Source organism: Oncorhynchus mykiss, chromosome 8, assembly GCF_013265735.2.
Source record: "Oncorhynchus mykiss isolate Arlee chromosome 8, USDA_OmykA_1.1, whole genome shotgun sequence".
NCBI classification, from domain to species: domain Eukaryota; kingdom Metazoa; phylum Chordata; class Actinopteri; order Salmoniformes; family Salmonidae; genus Oncorhynchus; species Oncorhynchus mykiss.
This window is the reverse complement of record NC_048572.1, coordinates 52,947,770-52,968,057: the sequence shown is the minus strand read 5'-3', so window position 1 is coordinate 52,968,057 and position 20,288 is coordinate 52,947,770. Positions and strand designations below refer to the sequence as shown.

At 41.2% G+C, this 20,288-nt stretch overlaps 1 protein-coding gene across 4 annotated transcripts; it reads left to right on the top strand.

The window, feature by feature from the left end:
• Positions 1-234: 234 nt before the first annotated feature.
• Positions 235-19,057, top strand: LOC110530094 (zinc finger protein 644). 4 transcript variants are annotated; one of them, XM_021612898.2, is made up of 8 exons: positions 235-507; positions 1,156-1,257; positions 2,049-2,149; positions 10,755-13,314; positions 16,600-17,166; positions 17,329-17,454; positions 17,664-17,769; positions 18,035-19,057. In XM_021612898.2, the coding sequence occupies exons 2-8, from the start codon at positions 1,212-1,214 to the stop codon at positions 18,228-18,230; spliced, it is 3,702 nt and encodes a 1,233-aa protein (XP_021468573.2). In that variant the 5' UTR covers positions 235-507; positions 1,156-1,211; the 3' UTR covers positions 18,231-19,057. The 4 variants fall into 4 exon arrangements, with proteins under 4 accessions (XP_021468573.2, XP_021468574.2, XP_036841546.1 ...); XM_021612899.2 differs by lacking the exon at positions 2,049-2,149; XM_036985651.1 differs by lacking the exon at positions 10,755-13,314 and having other exon boundaries at positions 236-507.
• Positions 19,058-20,288: the final 1,231 nt, after the last annotated feature.

Sequence of the window (20,288 nt, the reverse complement as noted above, 5' to 3'; positions counted from 1 at the left end):
CTTTGCACCCCTTATAAACAGCGCGATTTTTAAAAACGTAATCCACCTTGTTCATAACATATTCTTGTTTTGGGAACAGAAAACTGTATTGAGATAAAATGTTTCATCGATGAGAAAATGTGCAGAATGTCGGCCAAAATGGGCTTCCTCTCACTACCATATTTGGTAAAGAGTGGAAACGCCAAGCGGACGCTTCACATTTATACATCCGGTGAAATATCTGTCTTATTGTTATATCTGTGGAGATAGGTTTGCCAGCTCAGATTGATCGGCAACTTAAAACATTATTAGCATTTTTTCGTTTTAACACAAAAATAATGTATTGTAAAAATGTATTTCGAATCAAGCTGCTCGATAGACCGTTCGTTTATGTATTTGACAACTAGCTAAATATCTAAGCCATAGGTCTGCTGATCGATTGGTGTGCCGCGCGTTGCGGCTGCCTCCTGACACCAAAACGACTGGCAGGTTTCAAAACAACATGCATTGAGTGTTGGCTATACAAAGGTACATGAAGATTTTATGCGTTATTTGAATATCCTATATGACGATGAGTGAGGGAGGGGGGGTAGAATTAGTGGAAATATTACAACGTTTAACAGGTAAGAGCTCACAACCGTAGCCTAGCTGACACGTTACTACACAGCGAGGATAAAGAGGCTGTGTAATTTGTCTTGATTGCCAGTCATCTTGTGCTACTATGACTGTTGAGTAGCTAGCTATAACTGTATCCGCAAGGTGTTCACAAACCCAAATGTGATCCAGACAGAGAAAAAAATATACACATTGAATGGAAATTACCATCTAACATGTCAATGTATTCGATTTTAATAAAATAACCATTTCAAACCGGCTATCAGTAGCGTCCACCCAATCTTCTACCTATAATAAACTAGGTAGATGATCATCAACTCGGGATTTTTCATGCCGCCTATCTGGGACAAACCACTTTCACTTGCGGGGGAAGCTTATCACGGTGACAAAAGGTTTATGAAAGATCACGGAAGTATAATGAAATGATTACTTACATTGTGAATGTTATATTATATCCCTAGTTCTACACTGGAAAAATGTTGTGCAATTAAAAGGTGCACTCATTAATGCATTTGTGTCGTTCTTGTATTCCCTCTCAAAAAAATGGTTTAACCTACGTAGACCAAGGAAAATGGCGACTGTGAAATGGATGGAAGACGAAAGTGAGCAATAATTCAATGCAACGATTAAAGTGCATATCGTTTGCATTTACACCGTTCAAAGGTAACGTTTCAAGTCTTCTCTAACAATATTGTCACCTCTCGGTATTGCTCAAAAATGTCCGGCGTTTTTTGTGTGGTTTTGGTGGAGGTTTTTGTTTTGGTATGGACATTATGGACTGGGTAAGGTTAGGGTATAACAAGCGTCCAACAACAGGAAGATTTAAAGAGAAGTAAAGCACATTTGGATCTTTATGGGGCTCGAGGAAGACCACGATTAGTTCGCTATGTTGGTGCTCGAGTGTAAAGGTTGCGCTTTGCTTTGGCATAGCTGGGCTACAGTTCTGCAACGCATAGCTAGAAAGTTTACTATAGAATGCATAACTGTCAACTGCTCATCAACAACGTTACCCATCGGTCTTGAGTAAGGGGTGATCGATTAGCATTTTATAAGATATGTATTTTGACATTCATGCATTTATGGCTTACTTGACAGGTGTCCTTAGATAGGCATATTTAGCCCACTCATCGCTCACCTTGCTGTCGTTATGTACATGAAAAATTATATTTTTTTCTATTGAAAATGTATCTGTATAGATTGTTGTGGGGATTCAAACCCTCATGGGATGCTTACCAGGGGTGTATAGAGCCCCACAGTGCAGGTGTCATAATACCCAGAAAACCTAGCGGGCAAAGAGGGAAATTGTTTTTCCACCATTCATGGGGGATTTTAGAAACACTTAAAATAAGGTCTGTGTTTCGTGTAGGCTTACACTGGCGTGATGTTTTGATAACCATCTAAATCTCTCATGGACAAGGTGACTTATCAATATATTTGGGTCTATTTACTCTCAGATTCGAAATGCTCATTAGCATCAAAGAAGACATCATGCAAGACTACAGATCCCTGCAAGCTCCTAGCTGAATCATTTCTCGCTGAAACCTTTGCTAAACAGGTATTGTGTCAAACTTGCACAAGACAGTTCACAGCATTGTCAGTTTAAAGAAATCTTGCAAATGTATGAATTACTACTGTTGCCAACCGGCTCGTAACCCTTAACATGGAGGGAGACAATGCGGAGGTAAAACTATATACAAGTAACGGTGTGTGTGTGTGTGTGTGTGTAGTCGGTAGTGTAAGTGAGTAGATGCGTGCAACGATGGTGATAATGAGGAGTGCCAAAACAAACTAACACGAAGAAGCCCTAAAATGCTGCAACCAAAAATAAGCGTGTCTCCTCGGTGTATGGGGGGAAAGGTGTATTTATCCCTGGGACACACCCGAGCCCAGAGGTGTACCATTTCGCTGATGACCCTCCCAGCTCCGCACACCGACATCCTATTAAGAAAAATGACCAGAGAGAAAGAATTCATCACTCCTCATAAAACCGGGGACCACCAATGACACTGGAACACCACACCAATCAAAAAACTATAAATGTAAATATTCAACAACAAATATATATAACACCAACAAAATACTGCTCTAGTTAACCTTGTCGTCCCCAGACCTCAGCAACCTTTGTGCACAGGAAGCAACCTAAAAGAGGGGGAGGGGAAACGAGGACGACACAAAATAAGCAGTAGCTGGTCACGTAAATTACACGCATACGTCACAACTCTGGGACCACACGCAAAAGAAAATGCATGTCCACTGATCAATAGGACCAGACGCGTTCAGGAACAGGGTGCACGAGAGAGAGCGTCAGCAACGGCATTATCAGACCCCCTGCTGTGCCACACATCGAGATGGAATTCCTGTAAAAACAAACACCATCTCATTACCTCTGGTTAGGACACATCATAGACCTCAAGGTGAGAAGGTTATGGTCGGCGTAGACCACATTAGGTACAACACCCGACCTGATGTACACCTCAAAGTGTTGTAGCGCCCATATGAGTGCTAGCACTTCTTTTTCCACCACGGAGTAGTTCAACTGATAACAGTTAAACTTCTTAGTTTATTTTCAAACTGGCCTCTTAACACCGGACAAATCTGCTTGCAGCAGGACATGTGATTTGCAGAGGAATGAGAAATCCATGCGAGGAGTAACTAGCACTGGAGTTGGGGTAAGCAACCTCTGCGTCATCAAAAGCCTGCGACAGAGAGGAGACCATACTTAAACCCACTTAGCTTTCAGCAAATCTGTCAGGGGAGCGACTATGGTAGAAAAGTTCCTACTGAAACTATGATAATAACCAATCATTCCCAAGAAACGCATCAGTTGTAGAGGTTGGCGGTGGAAAAGTATCAATAGCTACCACTTTAGCCCGAACAGGACGCACCTCACCCTGTCCAATCACCTTACCAAGGAACGTAACTGAGCAAACTCCCACTTTGCCAAGTTGATAGTGAGGCGACCCACAGCCAGGCGGTCGAACAAGGCTTGAATACGGGACAGATGCTCCTAAAGTATCTGCATAAACCAATACATTGTCCAGATAAACAGTGCCCCCAACCAGACCGGAGACAACCCTATTCATAAGGCGCTGTAAAGTGGCAGGTGCGTTCCGCAGGCCGAAACTCATAACCAAATACGAGTACAGACCGAAGGGTGTAATAAAGGTAGAGATTTTGTGTGCCTTACGCGTCAGTGGCACCTGCTCACAAACTTTGCTACTCCGACCTGATCAACGCAGTCCTCCATCCGAGGAAGAGGAAATTAATTTTGCTTAGTGACACTATTTACCTTACGGTAGTCCGTACAAAATCTGTTTGTCCCATCCGGTTTACTGACCAAGATACAGGGAGAAGCCCAGCTGGAGAAGGAAGGCTCTGCAATATCACTCTCCAGCATGTACCTGATCTCAGCATCCAGACAACACTGTTTCTCTGAAGAAACTCTATAGAACCGCTGACGGATGAGGTCAGCATCCCCAATGCCAATATCGTGTTCCATCAAGTTTGTACGTGTCAGCGTATCAGAAAACAAAACTGGAAAACTCAGAATCAGACCGACCAACTCGTCTCGCCTATCAGCAGGTAGATGAGCGAGAAGGCTATCTAAAACATCCAGTTAGTGAATTTTTCAATCTACCCTGCAGTATGCAATCGTAGGGACCAGGGATGACAAAAAGCATGACAAAAAGAAGAACCTAGCGATGTAAACGTACCAAACAAAAGCTTGCCACCGTTGGACTCTGGATCAGTGGAAAAACTTTCTCTGGAATGCTGTATCATGCTTCACGATGTGGCAGTCCAGTGGAAGAATCTGGGTTTGGCAGATGCCAGGAGAATGCTACCTGCCCCAATGCATAGTGCCAACTGTAAAGTTTGGCGGAGGAGGAATAATGGTCTGGGTCTGTTTTTCATGGTTCGTGCTGGGCCCCTTAGCTCCAGTAAAGGGAAATTTTAACGCTACAGCATACAATGACATTCTAGACGGTTCTGTGCTTCCAGCTTTCTGGCAACAGTTTGGGGAAGGCCATTTCCTGTTTCAGCATAACAATGCCCCTGTGCAGAAAGCGAGGTCCATACAGAAATGGTTTGTCTATAGGTGTGGAAGAACTTGACTGGCCAGCACAGAGCCCTGACCTCATCCCCATTGAATACCTTTGGGATGAATTGGAACGCTGATTGCTAGCCAGGCTTAATCGTCCAACATCAGTGCCCGACCTCACTAATGCTCTTGTGGCTGAACGGATCAAGCAAAGTTCCAACATCTGGTTGAAAACCTTCCCAGAAGAGTGGAGGCTGTTATAGCAGCAAAGAGGGGACCAACTCCATATTAATGCCCCTGATTTTGTTATGAGATGTGTGATGAGCAGGTGTCCACATACATTTGGTCATTTAGTGTATTATGAGAGTTGTTAAGCATATGTTTACTCCTGAATTTATTTAGGCTTGCCATAACAAAGGGGTTGAATACTTGGTCACTAAAGACATTTCAGATTTAAATTTTTTATTTAATTAATTTGTAAAAGTTTAGAAAAACATAATTCCACTTTAACATCATGTGGTATTGTGTGTAGGCCAGTGACGACGAAGTGCATTTAATACATTTTTTTAAATTCACGCTGTAACACAACAAAATGTTGAAAAAGTCGAGGTTGAGAATACTTTCAGAAGGCACTATATATGAAATGTAATCCAACAAAATATCAAACATTTCTGTAAATCAGTTATTTTATTTACAGCTAGGCTAAATAACAGTATATTTCTTCTCCATTGTGAAAGTGTTTACAAATGCAAAAGTGAGCCTTACCTACAAAAATATAAACTCAACATGCAACATATAAGGAAGTCAGCCAATTGAAATAAATTCATTAGGCCCTAATCTATGGATTTCACATGACTGGGAATACAGATATGGATCTGTTGGTCAAAGATACCTTTTTTTTTTTTAAAGGTAGTTGCGTGGATCAGAACCAGTCAGTATCTGGGTTGACCACCATTTACCTCATGCAGCACGACCCATCTCCTTCACAGAGTTGATCAGGCTGTTGATTGTGGCCTGTGGAATGTTGTCCCACTCCTCTTCAATGGCTGTTCGAAGTTGCTGGATATTGGCAGGAACTGGAACACGCTGTTGTACACGTTGATCCAGAGCATCCCAAATTTGCTCAATGGGTGACATGTCTGGTGAGTATACAGGCCATGGAAGAACTGGGACATTTTCAGCTTCTAGGAATTGTGTACAGATCCTTGCGACATGGGGCCATGCTGAAACATGAGGCGGATGAATGGCACGACAATGGGCCTCGTGATCTTGTCACGGCATCTGTGCATTTAAATTGCCATAGATAAAATGCAATTGTGTTTGTTGTCATTAGCTTATGCCTGCCCATACCGTAACCCCACTGCCACCATGGGGCACTCTGACATCAGCAAACGGCTCGCCTACCTGACGCCATACACTTGGTCTGCGGTTGTGAGGCCGGTTGGACGTACTGCCAAATTTTCTAACACGACATTGGAGGTGGCTTATGGTAGAGAAATTAACATTCAATTCTCTGGCAACAGCTCTGGTGGACATTCCTGCAATCTACATGCCAATTCCACACTCCTTTAAAGCTTGAGACATACGTGGCATTGTGTTTTGTGGCCTTTAATTGTCCCAAGCACAAGGTGCACCTATGTAATGATCATGCTGTTTAATAATTTTCTTGATATGCCACACTTGTCAGGTGGATGGATAATTTTGGCAAAGGAAAATTGCTCACTAACAGGGATGTAAACATTTTAGAGAAATAAGCTGTTTGTGTATATGGAACATTTCTGGGATATTTTATTTCAGCTCATTAAACACGGGACCAATAGTTTACATGTTACATTTTATACTTCTGTCAAAAGTCAAACGTTTGGGGACACCTACTAATTCAAAGGTTTTTCGTTATTACAATTTTCTAAAATTTTCTACGAATAATGAAGACCTCAACTATGAAATAACACATGAAATCATGTAGTAACCAAAAAAGTGTTAAACAAATCAAAATATATTTTAGATTCTTCAAAGTTGCCACCCTTTGTCTTGATGATAGCTTTGCACACTCTCTCAATGAAGCTGGTCTCTCAACCAGCTTCATGAGGAATGCTTTTCCAACAGTCTTGAAGGAGTTCCCACATATGCTGAGCACTTGTTGGCTGCTTTCCCTTCACTCTGCGGTCCAATTCATCCCAAACCATCTCAATTGGGTTGAGGCTGGGTGATTGTGGAGGCCAGGTCATTTGATACAGCACTCCATAACTCTCCTTCTTGGTCAAATAGCCCTTACACTGCCTGGAGGTGTGTATTGGGTCATTTTCCTGTTGAAAAATAAATGATTGTGCAAACCAGTTGGGATGGCTTATTGCTGTAGAATGATGTGGTAGCCATGCTGGTTAAGTGTGCCATGAATTCTAAATAAATCACAGACAGTGTCACCAGCAAAGCACCATCACACCACCACCTCATGCCCCACGGTGTCCTTTAGTAGTGGCTTCTTTGCAGCAATTCGACCATGCCAAGTCTAGGTCTAAGAGGCTTTTAAACAGCTTCTACCCCCAAGCCATAAGACTCTTGAACATCTAATCAAATGGCTACCCAGACTATTTGCGTTGCCCCCCACCCCCTATTTTACGCTGCTGCCTCTCTGTTTATTATCTATTTATAGTCACTTTAACCCTACCTACATGTACATATTACCTCAATTACCTCGACTAACCGCTGCCCCCGCTAATTGACTTTGTACCGGTACCCCCTGTATATAGCCTCACTTGTTATTTTACTGCTGCTCTTTAATTATTTGTTTAATTTCTTATCTTTTTGGGGTATTTTTCTTACAAGCCGTTAACCAACAATGCAGTTGACCTGTCTAGAACCCTGTTCCACTAGCGGAACCCCTCGCAAACAGCCAATGAAATTGCAGGGCGCCAAATACAAATCAACAGAAATCTCATCAATCAAATTTCTCAAACATGCAAGTATTAGACACCATTTTAAAGATACAATTCTCGTTAATCCAGCCACAGTGTCTGATTTAAAAAATGCTTTACAGCGAAAGCTCCACAAACGATTGTTAGGTGACCACCAACTCACAGAAAAACCCAGCCATATTTCCAGCCAAAGAGAGGAGTCACAAAAAGCACAAATAGAGAGAAAATTCATCACTAACCTTTGATGATCTTCATCAGATGACACTCATAGGACTTCATGTTACACAATACATGTATGTTTTGTTCGGTAAAGTTCATATTTCTATCCAAAAATCTTATTTTACATTGGCGTGTTACGTTCAGTAATTCCAAAACATGCAGTGATATTGCAGAGAGCCACATGAATTCACAGAAATACTCATTATAAATGTTGATAAATTCAAGTGTTATGCATGGAACTTTAGATAAACTTCTCCTTAATGCAACCGCTGTGTCAGATTTCAAAAAAACTTTACGAAAAAAGCACAATGTGCACAGAATGCACTCCCAGGAATCGCAGTTCCACAATAAATGCTTGTTTTGTTCGATAATGTCCATCATTTATGTCCATTTATGTCCAATAGCTTCTTTTGTTAGGGCGTTTGGTAAACAAATCCAAAATCGCGTTCAGGTCCAGTTGGACGAAAAGTTCAAAAAGTTATACTACAGGTCGAAGAAACTTGACAAACTAAGTATAGAATCAATCTTTAGGATGTTTTATCATAAATGTCCAATAATGTTCCAACCGGAGAAATCCGTTGTCTGTAGAAAAGCAATGTAACGAGAGATGCCTCTCATGTGAAAGCGCGTGACTGAGAACGCGGCTGCAGGCAGGCCCCTTAGTCAAACAGCTCCCATCCGGCCCCCCTTCACAGGAGCAGCCTGAACCATAGTTCTAAAGAAGGTTGACATCTAGTGGAAGCCAAAATAACCCATATCCCACTGTGTATTTGATAGGGGTGAGTTCAAAAACTACAAACCTCAGATTTCCCACTTCATGTTTGGATTTTTTCTCAGGTGTTTGCCTGCCATATGAGTTCTGTTATACTCACAGACATCATTCAAACAGTTTTAGAACTTCAGAGAGTTTTCTATCCAATACTAATAATAATATGCATATATTAGCATCTGGGACTGGGTAGGAGGCAGTTTACTCTGGGAACGCTATTCATCCAAAAGTGAAAATGCTGCCCCCTATCCCAAAGAAATTTTAAGTAAGCAGTTCACTGTAATGTTTTCACCTGTTGTTTTCAGTGCATGTGACAATTTGATTTGATGAAAGCCTGATTCACACAGTCTCCTCTGAACAGTTGATTTTGATGTGTCTGTTATTTGAACTCCGAAGCATTTATTGGGGCTGCAATCTGACACGGAACCCAAACCAGCTGCGCGCGTGCGCCATCGTGCATAAATCAATTTTGCCCCCCCCACACTAAACGCGATCACGACACACAGGTTAAAATATAAAAACTCTGAACCAATTATATTAATTTGGGGACAGGTTGAAATGCATTAAACATTTATGGCAATTTAGCTAGTTAGCTTGCACTTGCTAGCTAATTTGTCCTATTTAGCTAGCTTGCAGTTGCTAGCTAATTTGTCCTGGGATATAAACATTGAGTTATTGTACCTGAAATGCACTGCACAAGGTCCTCTACTCCGCCAATGAATCCACACATAAAACGGTCAACCGAATCGTCTCTAGTCATCTCTCTTCCTTCCAAGCTTTTTCTTCTCTTGACTTTATTGCGATTGGCAACTTTCATAAATTAGGTGCGTTACCGCCACCGACCTCGTTCATCTTTCAGTCACCCACGTGGGTATAACCAATGAGGAGATGGCACGTGGGTACCTGCTTCTATAAACCAATGAGGAGATGGGAGAGGCAGGACTTGCAGCGTGATCAAGGTCAGAAAATAGAACTGATTTATATTTTAGCCCTTGGCAACGCAGACTCTCGCGAGCAGTGTGGGTGCAATAATTGAATAACAGATTTCTAAATGTATTTTGCAACGCTCGCCCACGCGACGCAGGCGGTTTGGTCAGCCTATGAGGTGCAGTTAACTCTAATGAACTTATCCTATGCAGCAGAGTGATCTCTGGGTCTCCCTTTCCTGTGGTGTTCCTCATGAGAGCCAGTTTCATCATAGCACTTGTTGGTTTTTGCAAAATTTGCTGGATTGACTGACAATGTCTTAAAGTAATGACGGACTGTAATTTCTCTTTGCTTATTTGAGCTGTTCTTGCCATAATATGGACTTGGTCTTTTACAAAATAGGGCTATCTTCTGTATACCACCACTACCTTGTCACAACACAACTGATTGGTTCAAACGCATTAAGAAGGAAAGAAATTCCACAAATTAACTTTTAACATGGCACACCTGTTAATTGAAATGCATTCCAGGTGACTTCCTCATCAAATCAAATTGTATTGGTCACATACACGTTTAGTAGATGTTATTGTAGGTGAACCGAAATGCTTGTGTTTCTATCTCCAAATGTGCAGTAATATCTAACAATTCACAACAATACACACAAACCTAAAAGTAAAACAATGGAATTAAGGAATATATAAATATTAGGATGAGCAATGTCGAGTGGCATAGACTAACATACAGTAGAATAGAATATAGTATATACATAGATGAGTAAAGCACATATGTAAACACTATTAAAGTGAATAGTGTTCCATTATTAAAGTAGCCAGTGATGTATATAGGGAAGAAGCTGGTTGAGAGAATGCAAAGTGTGCAACGCTGTCATCAATGCAAAGGGTGGCTACTTTGAAGAATCTTAAATATATTTTGATTGTTTAATACTGTTTTTGGTTACTACATGATTCCATATGTGTTATTTCATAGTTTTGATGTCTTCACTATCATTCTACAATGTAGAAAATAGTACAAATAAAGAACATCCCTTGAATGAGTTGGTGTGTCCAAAATGTTGACTGGTACTGTACATAAATACAATTGATCATATTTTGCAGCAGCTCTCAGAAGTAATGTTTTTTTTTGTTGCTGTGCACCAATAGCAGGCACCACTGGTGGTGGTAGAGAGTTCTTAAAGGAGAGGTACCATATTTGGCAAGTGTAGCCAGCTAGATGATTGATGGGCAAAGTAAACAACTTTCTGCTCTGTTTTTTTCTTTTTTTTCTTTCCTAGAGTTCAGCTGCAGAAATGTCTGATCTGACCGGTATTGATGAAGAAGAGAAAGATGTGATTGACCCTTTAGATCTCTTTCAAGATCTAATGACAAATCGGACGCCCTTGTTTATAGAAACGTTGGACAGACCTCCGACTTCTCCTCTGAGAGAAAATAGTGTCCTTGATGTTCTCTCAAACACAAATGTGTTGTCTGTGAATGGACCTTCTTCACACCAGGCCTTCGAATCAGATGAACTCAACAGCTTGTCAACAGAAAAGGAGGAGGAAAAGAGTATTACTCAGTTGAAGACTGTGCAGGACATTGACACTACAGGGATATGGGGTTTCGATGTAGAATCTTCAGAGAACTCAATGGATAATTATGAGGATCCCCTGTGCTGGGACCCTCAGAGAGAATTCATGCAGTTTCTGTGGGACGACCACGATGATTCTCCTGTGGAGGAGCCACCAACGGCAGATCCTCCCCCAAACAGCCAAAGGAGGAGGAAACGCAAAATGGACATGGTGGTCATGGTAGATCCCTCAGAGGAGCTGTTCTCTGATTTGAGCCTCAAGTCAACAAAGGACATATTTGATGAGGATCTAGAAGACCCTGTTCCCATCAACAAGGTCCAACGCTGCAAACCTCAATCACTGACAAGGAAGAAAGCACCGTATCCCAATGGAACTGTAGAGGCCATCAAGCAACTTATCTTCAACGCGCCTGCAAGAAATCCACATGAGACAAGCGTGGCTCACAGGCTTAAAACGCTGAAAGGGAAACCGCTCACTGACTCTTGTTCAGAGGAGGAGCCATTGTTTTTTCCTTGCACAAAGTGCAACATCAATTTCAAGGAGAAGAACCATTTGCACCGGCACATGAGGACTCACACAGATCCGCCCAGTCTGATCAACATTCCAAAGCCTTTTATATGCAGAGAGTGTGGACAGTCGTTCCGCTTTCGTAATTCTCTCCTTCGTCACATGACCATTCACCAGGAGAGAAGAGAGAGACTCATGGAGGAGATCAAGGGCATGAATGAATTGAAGGATGAGGGCACAGATGCAAGGCTACAGTGCCCCCAGTGCACTTTTGGAACAAATTGTCCAAATACATTTGTTCAACATGCCAAGACTCATGAGAAGGACAAGAGGTACTACGACTGTAAGAATTGTAACTATATGGCTGTGACTGTGTTGGAACTTGAGAGACACATGAACAAAGAACACAGTCTCTGTAAAAACCTCGACGAGCCAGATAAACCCAGAGTGTTTAGGTCAAAGGAAGATAAAACACCTCATTCCTACTCCTGTAACCATTGTTCTTATGGCACATCAAGCAAAAACATCTTCAAAAATCATCTTGAGATTCGTCATAATCAGACATACGAGGAGAATGACGTTTTCCAGAGTAGAGAAAGAAATGAGGATGCACAATCACCTTCTGAGAAGCACTTCCCCATTAGGAAACCCACAGTAGTAAATTCATTTGCTTCAGAGCTGACATCAAAATTATCTGTGAAAAAACTGGCTTTCAGAAAAAGAACAGATTTGCCTTGTGATTCAAATGACATTTCTGATCTTTTCAAAAAGGATAAGGTAGTTCACAGAGCGCAAAGAGGCTTCAAGTCTCAAACCACAGAGTCAAAACTTGACAAGTCAATAAATCATCTATTGTCTCGACAAAGACGTGACAAGCAGAGGAATGAAAAAAATGTCACCACAGGTTTTTTTTTTGTCGAGGGCACAAATGGTGATCATGATTTAGGACGAACATTGTCAGGGATTTCAGAAAATCCAAATTCTTCTTCAAATGGCCACAAACATTTATTGGCATCTAAGTTGGAGAATAATATCTTAAATTCTGGCTGTGATTCCAGTTTAAGGGAAGGTAATAGTGCAGACCTCAACCGCAAGCATGTCTCTAAACTTGTCGTAGAAATGCCAGTTAGGAAAAAATCTCCTTCCAAAAGAAAAATGTCCACCCCTTATCGCAATACCGTTGACCAGGACTCTTACTTAATTTTACCAAAACATTTGCAAAGCCAGAAAATGCAAAATATGGTGGAGGTGATGGAAGACGGTGATAATAATGATGTCTTCCAGTATAGTGATGGCACAGATGCCAACAATAAAATTCTCGCTAAAAGTGAAATCAAGCAAGAGAAACCGTACATTGGTAATTCCTTTAGCAGAGGAATGTCTATGAAAGGAGTCCTTGGAACCTCTGAAGACCTGTCTGATAAAGGTCAAGACAGGAATTATCGGCAGAAGCCTGTTGTCAAGGAAGAGTGCATAGAAACACAGGTTTTTGGAGAGAACCTTGCGCCCAACTCAGGGCCAGTAAGTGAACCCTTTTTAGATGCTGATTTGGAAGGGGGTGGGGAGCGGAAGACCTGTCCTTACTGTCCTGCAGAGTTCGAGTCGGGTGTGGGATTATCCAATCACGTGAGAGGGCATCTGCATAGAGTTGGACTGAATTACAATGCACGCCATGTGGTATCACGAGAGCAGGTGGCTTCTCAAGACAGGAAACCTCGCATCCGTCGAAAGATGGGTGCAATACGACTGAAAAAAGGTACTATTTTCCATTATCTTTTTCCTTTATTTTTCTAGATCTAAATAAATGTAGCATTGGGGAAAAAAATCCATAAATCCAGCCATAGAGAATAACATATCATCATCAAAAAAAAAGTGGTTTATAACATGCACAATTAGAAGCATCAATCTATATAGATCAAGCGTGACTAAATTCGAGCCCAGTAACTTTGCTCACCGCATCCTCCTTCGATTGTCTCGTCTCGGGTGCCACGAAAAGCCCCCACCTGCTGATCTGCACGAAGTGTGTACGTGCCACTGGCAATGTACTTTGCTGGACATGCTAGCTGTTCTTGGTGGCGCATCATCACTTCAAACGCATTCCGTCGTGGTGTTATCGGTTGGCCTACTACTACTGGTAGTACCGGTAAAATGTAAGTTATGAATCGCAAATCAACGTACAGCTGACACACTTCGATTTCATCAATAACATTTTACTTCAATTTGGTTGTCCAAAATACTATCAGCTTGCACTGCGTCTTTGCTGATGAATGCCCTGATCTCTGGCCAGTCAATTGATAAAATTACATTGTTCTATTAATCACTTCTAATAGATCTGAAAATGATGCAATAACCATGAATTTAACCGACTGTTTATAATGAGGGACGTCCCACGTTTAACCTGGACACAAATAAACTCAGCAAAAAAAGAAACGTCCTCTCACTGTCAACTGTGTTTATTTTAAGCAAACTTAACCTGTGTAAATATTTGTATGAACACAACAAGATTCAACAACTGAGACATACACTGAACAAGTTCCACAGACGTGACTTACAGAAATAGAATGTGTCCCTGAACAAAGGGGGGTCAAAATCAAAAGTAACAGTCAGTATCTGGTGCAGCCAGCTGCATTAAGTACTGCAGTGCATCTCATCCTCATGGACTGCACCAGATTTGCCCATAGGCAACGTTGTTGCCAGTGATGTCTGGTGAGGACCTGCCTTAAATCAGGCCAACAAGCCCTCAGTCCAGCCTCTCTCAGCCTATTGCGGACAGTCTGAGCACTGATGGAGGGATTGTGCATTCCTGGTGTAACTCGGGCAGTTGTTGCCATCCTGTACCTGTCCCGCAGGTGTGATGTTCGGATGTACCGATCCTGTGCAGGTGTTACACGTGGTCTGCCACTGTGTGGACGATCAGCTGTCCGTCCTGTCTCCCTGTAGCTCTGTCTTAGGCGTCTCACAGTAGGGACATTGCAATTTATTGCCCTGGCCACATCTGCAGTCCTCATGCCTCCTTGCAGCATGCCTAAGGCACGTTCATGCAGATGAGCAGGGACCCTGGGCATCTTTCTTTTGGTGTTTTTGAGAGTCAGTAGAAAGGCCTCTAGTGTCCTAGGTTTTCATAAGTGTGACCTTAATTGCCTACCGTCTGTCAGCTGTTAGTGTCTTAACGACTGTTCCCTAGGTGCATGTTCATTAATTATTAATGGTTCATTGAACAAGCATGGGAAACAGTGTTTAAATGCTTTACAATGAAGATCTGAAGTTATTTGGATTTTTACGAATTATCTTTGAAAGACAGGGTCCTGAAAAAGGGAAGTTTCTTTTTTTGCTGAGTTTATTTTCAGAGTAGCTTCCCCAACACCGCTAAATGTATTATTTTGCCCAAGTTTATCATAGGACATGAACAGAATGCATGAGTGATTCGTATTTCCTGCAACTTTCTGAAGAGGCAACGAGTATGCTCCTGTGTGTGTGTGTGTGTGTGTGTGCGCGCGCGCAGTACGCATGTCTAACACTTTGTATAGCCATTAGCGATGATGCTAATGAAGACAGTCTTCTGGTAGATTGATAGGCTTTCCCAAAAACCTTAGCCTATGTTTACCTGGCAGATTTATATCAGGATTATTTTCATCAATCTAGTGGCTATTTGTTTTTCAAACTCTACCATCACATGTGCACTATAAAAACACAGCTTAAAAACAGTCTCTTGTTCATTGCATGCTTGAATTAAAGGGTAACTACACCCAAAAATACATTTCTACGATTTTTTGCAGCCCTCGAAAGTGGACTCCAATTTTGTTGTTTTTCTAGTAAAGTGTGATTTTGAGAGCGAAAACCTGAAAAAATGGGAAAACAGAAACCTGTAAAAACAAGAAATGGAATCGGACAAAAAATAAATAAGATTTTATAGGGCCCTACCTAATAATAATTTTAAATACAGTTAGGCTATGTTAAATCAGAAAGATATAATACTTAAGACTGATATAACCCTTTTATTTGTTCATTTGAACCTTTAATACATTTTTCAAGATAATGTGGGCTATTTTCTTATTTTTTCATTTTTAATAAAATACATAATTTGAAGAACAAACATTGTGGCAATGCATATATTGCAGTAAAACTGTAAATAAGTGAATTTAAAGAGATTTTTTGAGGATTTTACATTTTGTGGTTGTGTCTTCCAAGTTGTTTCCGCGGGTCGCATATAGCAAATTTAGCATGACACAAGCTGAATTAAATGTAAAAGGCATTGAAAATAAAAAGCGTGGGGTACACATGTTGTTAACATTTCACAGAGATACACTTGTTTTTGTGAGATGTCTTTGAAAAATAACAGGAACATTGCATTAATATGAACGGTGTATACTAAAATATGAAAATACCACGTCTTGTTTCAAAATCATCATCTAGCTTACCTTTTTATATATTGTTTTATGTCCTCCGGATTTGAGAAGAAAGATGACGAGTTCAACGGTGAACCTGTCTGTAGCCTTAATTCTCACACAGCATCCAGCCTAGCTGATGCCATGCTATTTTCCTGATATATGACCACTTTTTTTTCTCTGTTTTCCATTGATTTAAGCACCCTAATTTTGACCCTTCTATAAGGGTAAAAACTCCAATAAGTTTTTAATGGATTATGATAAGAGACATGAGGTTTGGACCATTTGTTTTCTTAGAGGATTATCTACACAATTCACATGTTATTTGAACCATTGTTCAAAAGATGCGTTTTTGATTGGACACCCTACACTACACTGAACAAATAAATTAATTTTGCTGTGTATTTTGGATGGAATCAAGACATTAGAATGTACCAGAGGCCACCAAAATAGAGCTCCTCCGGCAAAAACTCCTCGCCTCCCGGCACAGGGAACCTGGCTGGTTACTTATCACATTTGGCTAGCTACTCTATGTACTTGTGGAAAACATTACTCAATAATTTGTTTTTTAATTTTGAATTGGGATGGGAACTCATTTCCTTGGCATACAAAGAATGTTTTGACCAATTATTTATGTTGTGTTGCTATGTTTTCAGCACCCAAGTTTGGGTCTGAGGGCGCTCCTGTCCGATGGCACTCCTGTCCACTATGTGGGGACTCTTTTGATAATAAGACAGGGCTATCTAACCATGTTCGGGGCCATCTGAAACGGCTTGGAAAATCCATTGCCACGAAGTCCAAGTCCCCAATGTTGTTGCTCCGGGAGCTGATGCGTGACAAGAGAGAGTTCCAGAGAGCTCTGCAGATTCTGGGCAAGAAACGGATCCCCTCCCATTCCAGAATCCCCTCAAAGCAGGTCACCTCTAATCACCTGACACCCTCTAAACGGAATCCCATTCAGAACCTCTACAACAATGCCAAACCACTGGTGCCCATGTATACTCTATCAGGGGAAACATTGGATAAACAGGCAGAGACTAAGTTGGAGGTAAAGGGTTCACTCTCGAGTGCCTTGATAGGAATTCTGAAGAAGAGGAAGTGTCAGGAGGACTCAAAGTTGAGGACTTCATCTCAAACGGCAAGAAGCGCCCTGGCAGTTTCCTCCACCAGCGAGTACGGTAGAGGAGCACAAGTCAACTCAACACTCTCAAACTCTACATCGGGTGAGACCAAGGCTAAATGTAAAGTTTGGAATAAAGGGCTGTTAACCAAAGACAAAATGTTAGCATGAAAGATGTGAATGCCAAATGGATTACGTTTGCGTGCAAAACCATTCCCGATGTGGTCAAAAATGTGACCGATTTTCATTCAATATTGTTTCACAGAGAAAGGTGAATTCAACAGGAAGGTGTGTGTCCATTGCAAGGCAACCTTCCATAGCGGTGTTAGTCTGTCCAATCACTTGCGGGCATACGCAAAACGAAAGAGCACTGCCTTGCTGGAGGGAACAAGTAAGTGCCTTCGCATCATCAGCGGCACATGTTCACAAAGTTACATCACTACTGCACATTTCTTACAGCCTTACTACTGTACAGTGAACACAATGATTTCCTTAATGTCACTGCCTCACACAGACTCCCTGCGTAAGTGCACACATGGTCACCGGTCAAGACTGAACTTACCTGAGCCTATTGCTCTTGCCCTGTTCTTAATGTTTCAGCGTATGACTGTAAACAAAGGAGGCAGAGATCAAGGCCTGGTTCCAAGAAGAAGATGTCCCCCACTCTGCCACACGCACCAGAGGAGATGTATAGGCTAACCTGCAGGTACTCTGTACCTCATCTTATATGCCACAAAGTTTGACCACATACTGTATGCCATTGGTGGAAATTGTATTATTAATTTACATTTTTACTACTCAGATTTTAAGTTGGGGCGAAGCTCTATTCAATGCATTATTTGTTGTGATGCTTTAAAAGGAATGTTAAGCTGACCAAAGATATTTGATTTCAAAGAGTTGGTTGAAGCTTCTACTGTCTTTGATGCCCACTTCTGAATGAGGGGGTCTTACTATGTTTGGATCCTCTGCAGATTCTGTGACCTGGTCTTCCAGGGCCCCTTGTCGGTCCAGGAGGACTGGATAAAGCATCTACAAAGGCACATTATGAACGCCAGTGTCCCCCACACAGGAGCAGGCATGAGGGAGGTCACCTCACTGCCTAGGAACCCGTCCTACCCCACCTCTGACAGACAGACCCCGTCACTGGCAACTCACACTGCCTCCTAAGCCAAGGTTTTTAAAAAGTATATATTTTGGTTCAGCTGAGTGTATGTGTTTGAACATTGGATGTTCCTTCAGTTTTATACAATTGAAGAAAAAAATGGCCACTATTACAGCACACAATTTCAGGAGTTTGACTACCTAATCTCTTAAAACACATTTTTATTTTTTGGTATATTGTTACATTTTATCAGCATTTTAAATGTCCCATGTTAGGAATATGATTCCATGTGGGCTGACTGTTTTCTTTGTTTATGCAGTAATGTAGTGGGGAAGCCATTTCCAATAGAGACAACTCTTACCTCAGATTACTGAATTCTCTGTCCATTTGGTCCAGTTTGGGAGCACCCTTTCTCTGTATAATAATATATTGACATTTATGCTACACACGAAAATGGGACGAATACAATCCTCTTCTGTATTCAAATCATATTGCTACCATTTGTTTATGCGTGGAGGGGGTTCTGGGTAAAAAAAAATGGATAGTCATCAACTAATCCTCAGGCAGATTTCCTATCAATATCGGTAAGTATGGCGTGTGAGTTAATCACAGAACATAAGGTTCAAAACATGGATTAATTTTTTTTTGGGGGGGTGAGAGTCACAAACAGCAGTTATCAGCATATTAACTCAAACTCCTAAATTAATAGGGTTTATCAGTCACAGTTTGTGTTCTCGATAATGCAGTCACAGTGTGGATTGTTGCTGCCTTCCATGAGTAACTCACCTGTATTTAATGTTTTGAAATAATTTGTTTAAATGTATATCATACCGATATTATGCTGAAACAATTTTTTGATGTTCTAAATAAAACAATGGTTTTGTCATCTGGATTGACCTGTTGGTGTTTTCTTTAGCAGTTGCCAACTGTTGTACTGGACAAAAATATAAGCGCGTGTTGGTCCCATGTTTCATGAGCTGAATAAAAGATCCCAGAAGTGTTCCATACACCAGTGGTGTAAAGTGCTTAAGTATAAACTACTTTAAAAAGTACTACTTAAGCAGACTCACTAAACACAAATGCTTCGTTTGTAAATTGGGAGTGTGCCTCTGGCTATACGTGCCGTCTGGTTTGCTTAATATAAAGAATGTGAAATGATTTATACTTTTACTTTTGGTACTTAAGTATAGCTGCGATGCTAGTCGTGGCAATTTCGCTGTCTACATTTAACACAGGCAGCCCTATTCTTTTGCCCAATTATTGGATAAGTATCTGATTGGTCAAAATACCAATTAGTGCAGCATTTCTCAAACTCGGTCCTCAGGACCCTAAGGTGCACACGTTTTGGTTTTAGCCTTAACACTACACAGCTGATTGAAATGATCCAATTTTGATGATTAGTTGATTATTTGAATCAGCTGTGTAGTGCTAGGGCAAAAACCAAGGACCGAGTTAGGGAAACCCTGAATTATCGGCAAAATGATCGTTATTAGGCTGCCTGTGTAAACGCAGCCATTGATGGAAAGATTGCTGTCATTCATTAACTAGGGGCTTGATTCAATCCGTAGCGCTGAAGATTTGCGCTACTCTGCATTAAATAATATATTGAAATAATTTCCAACTGAAGAAAAAAAAGTCCACAGTTAAAGATGGGTGTTCTTGCATGAAATGTTCCACATAAAACAAAATGACTACAAGTCCCAACTACTTGATATCTAATGGATCTTTCACACTCAAGTAAAACAGGTATTCTGTATTAGTTTAGGATAAGCAAAGCGGAGATGTTGTTTCCTACCATCACCACCTGGGGGAGGCCCGTCAGGGAGTCCAGGACCCAATTGCACAGGGCTGGGTTGAGACCAGGGCCTTATTAAGCTTAATGATAAGCTTGGAGGGTATGATGGTGTTGAATGCTGAGCTATAGTCAATGAACAGCATTCTTACATAGGTATTCCTCCTGTCCAGATGGGATAGGGCAGTGTGATGGTGATTGCATTGTCTGTGGACCTATTGGGGAGGTAAACAAATTGAAGTGGGTCTAGAGTGTCACTCTAGTGAGTCTAGAATGACAGGTAAGGTGGAGGTGATGTGATCCTTGACTAGTCTCACAAAGCACTTTATAA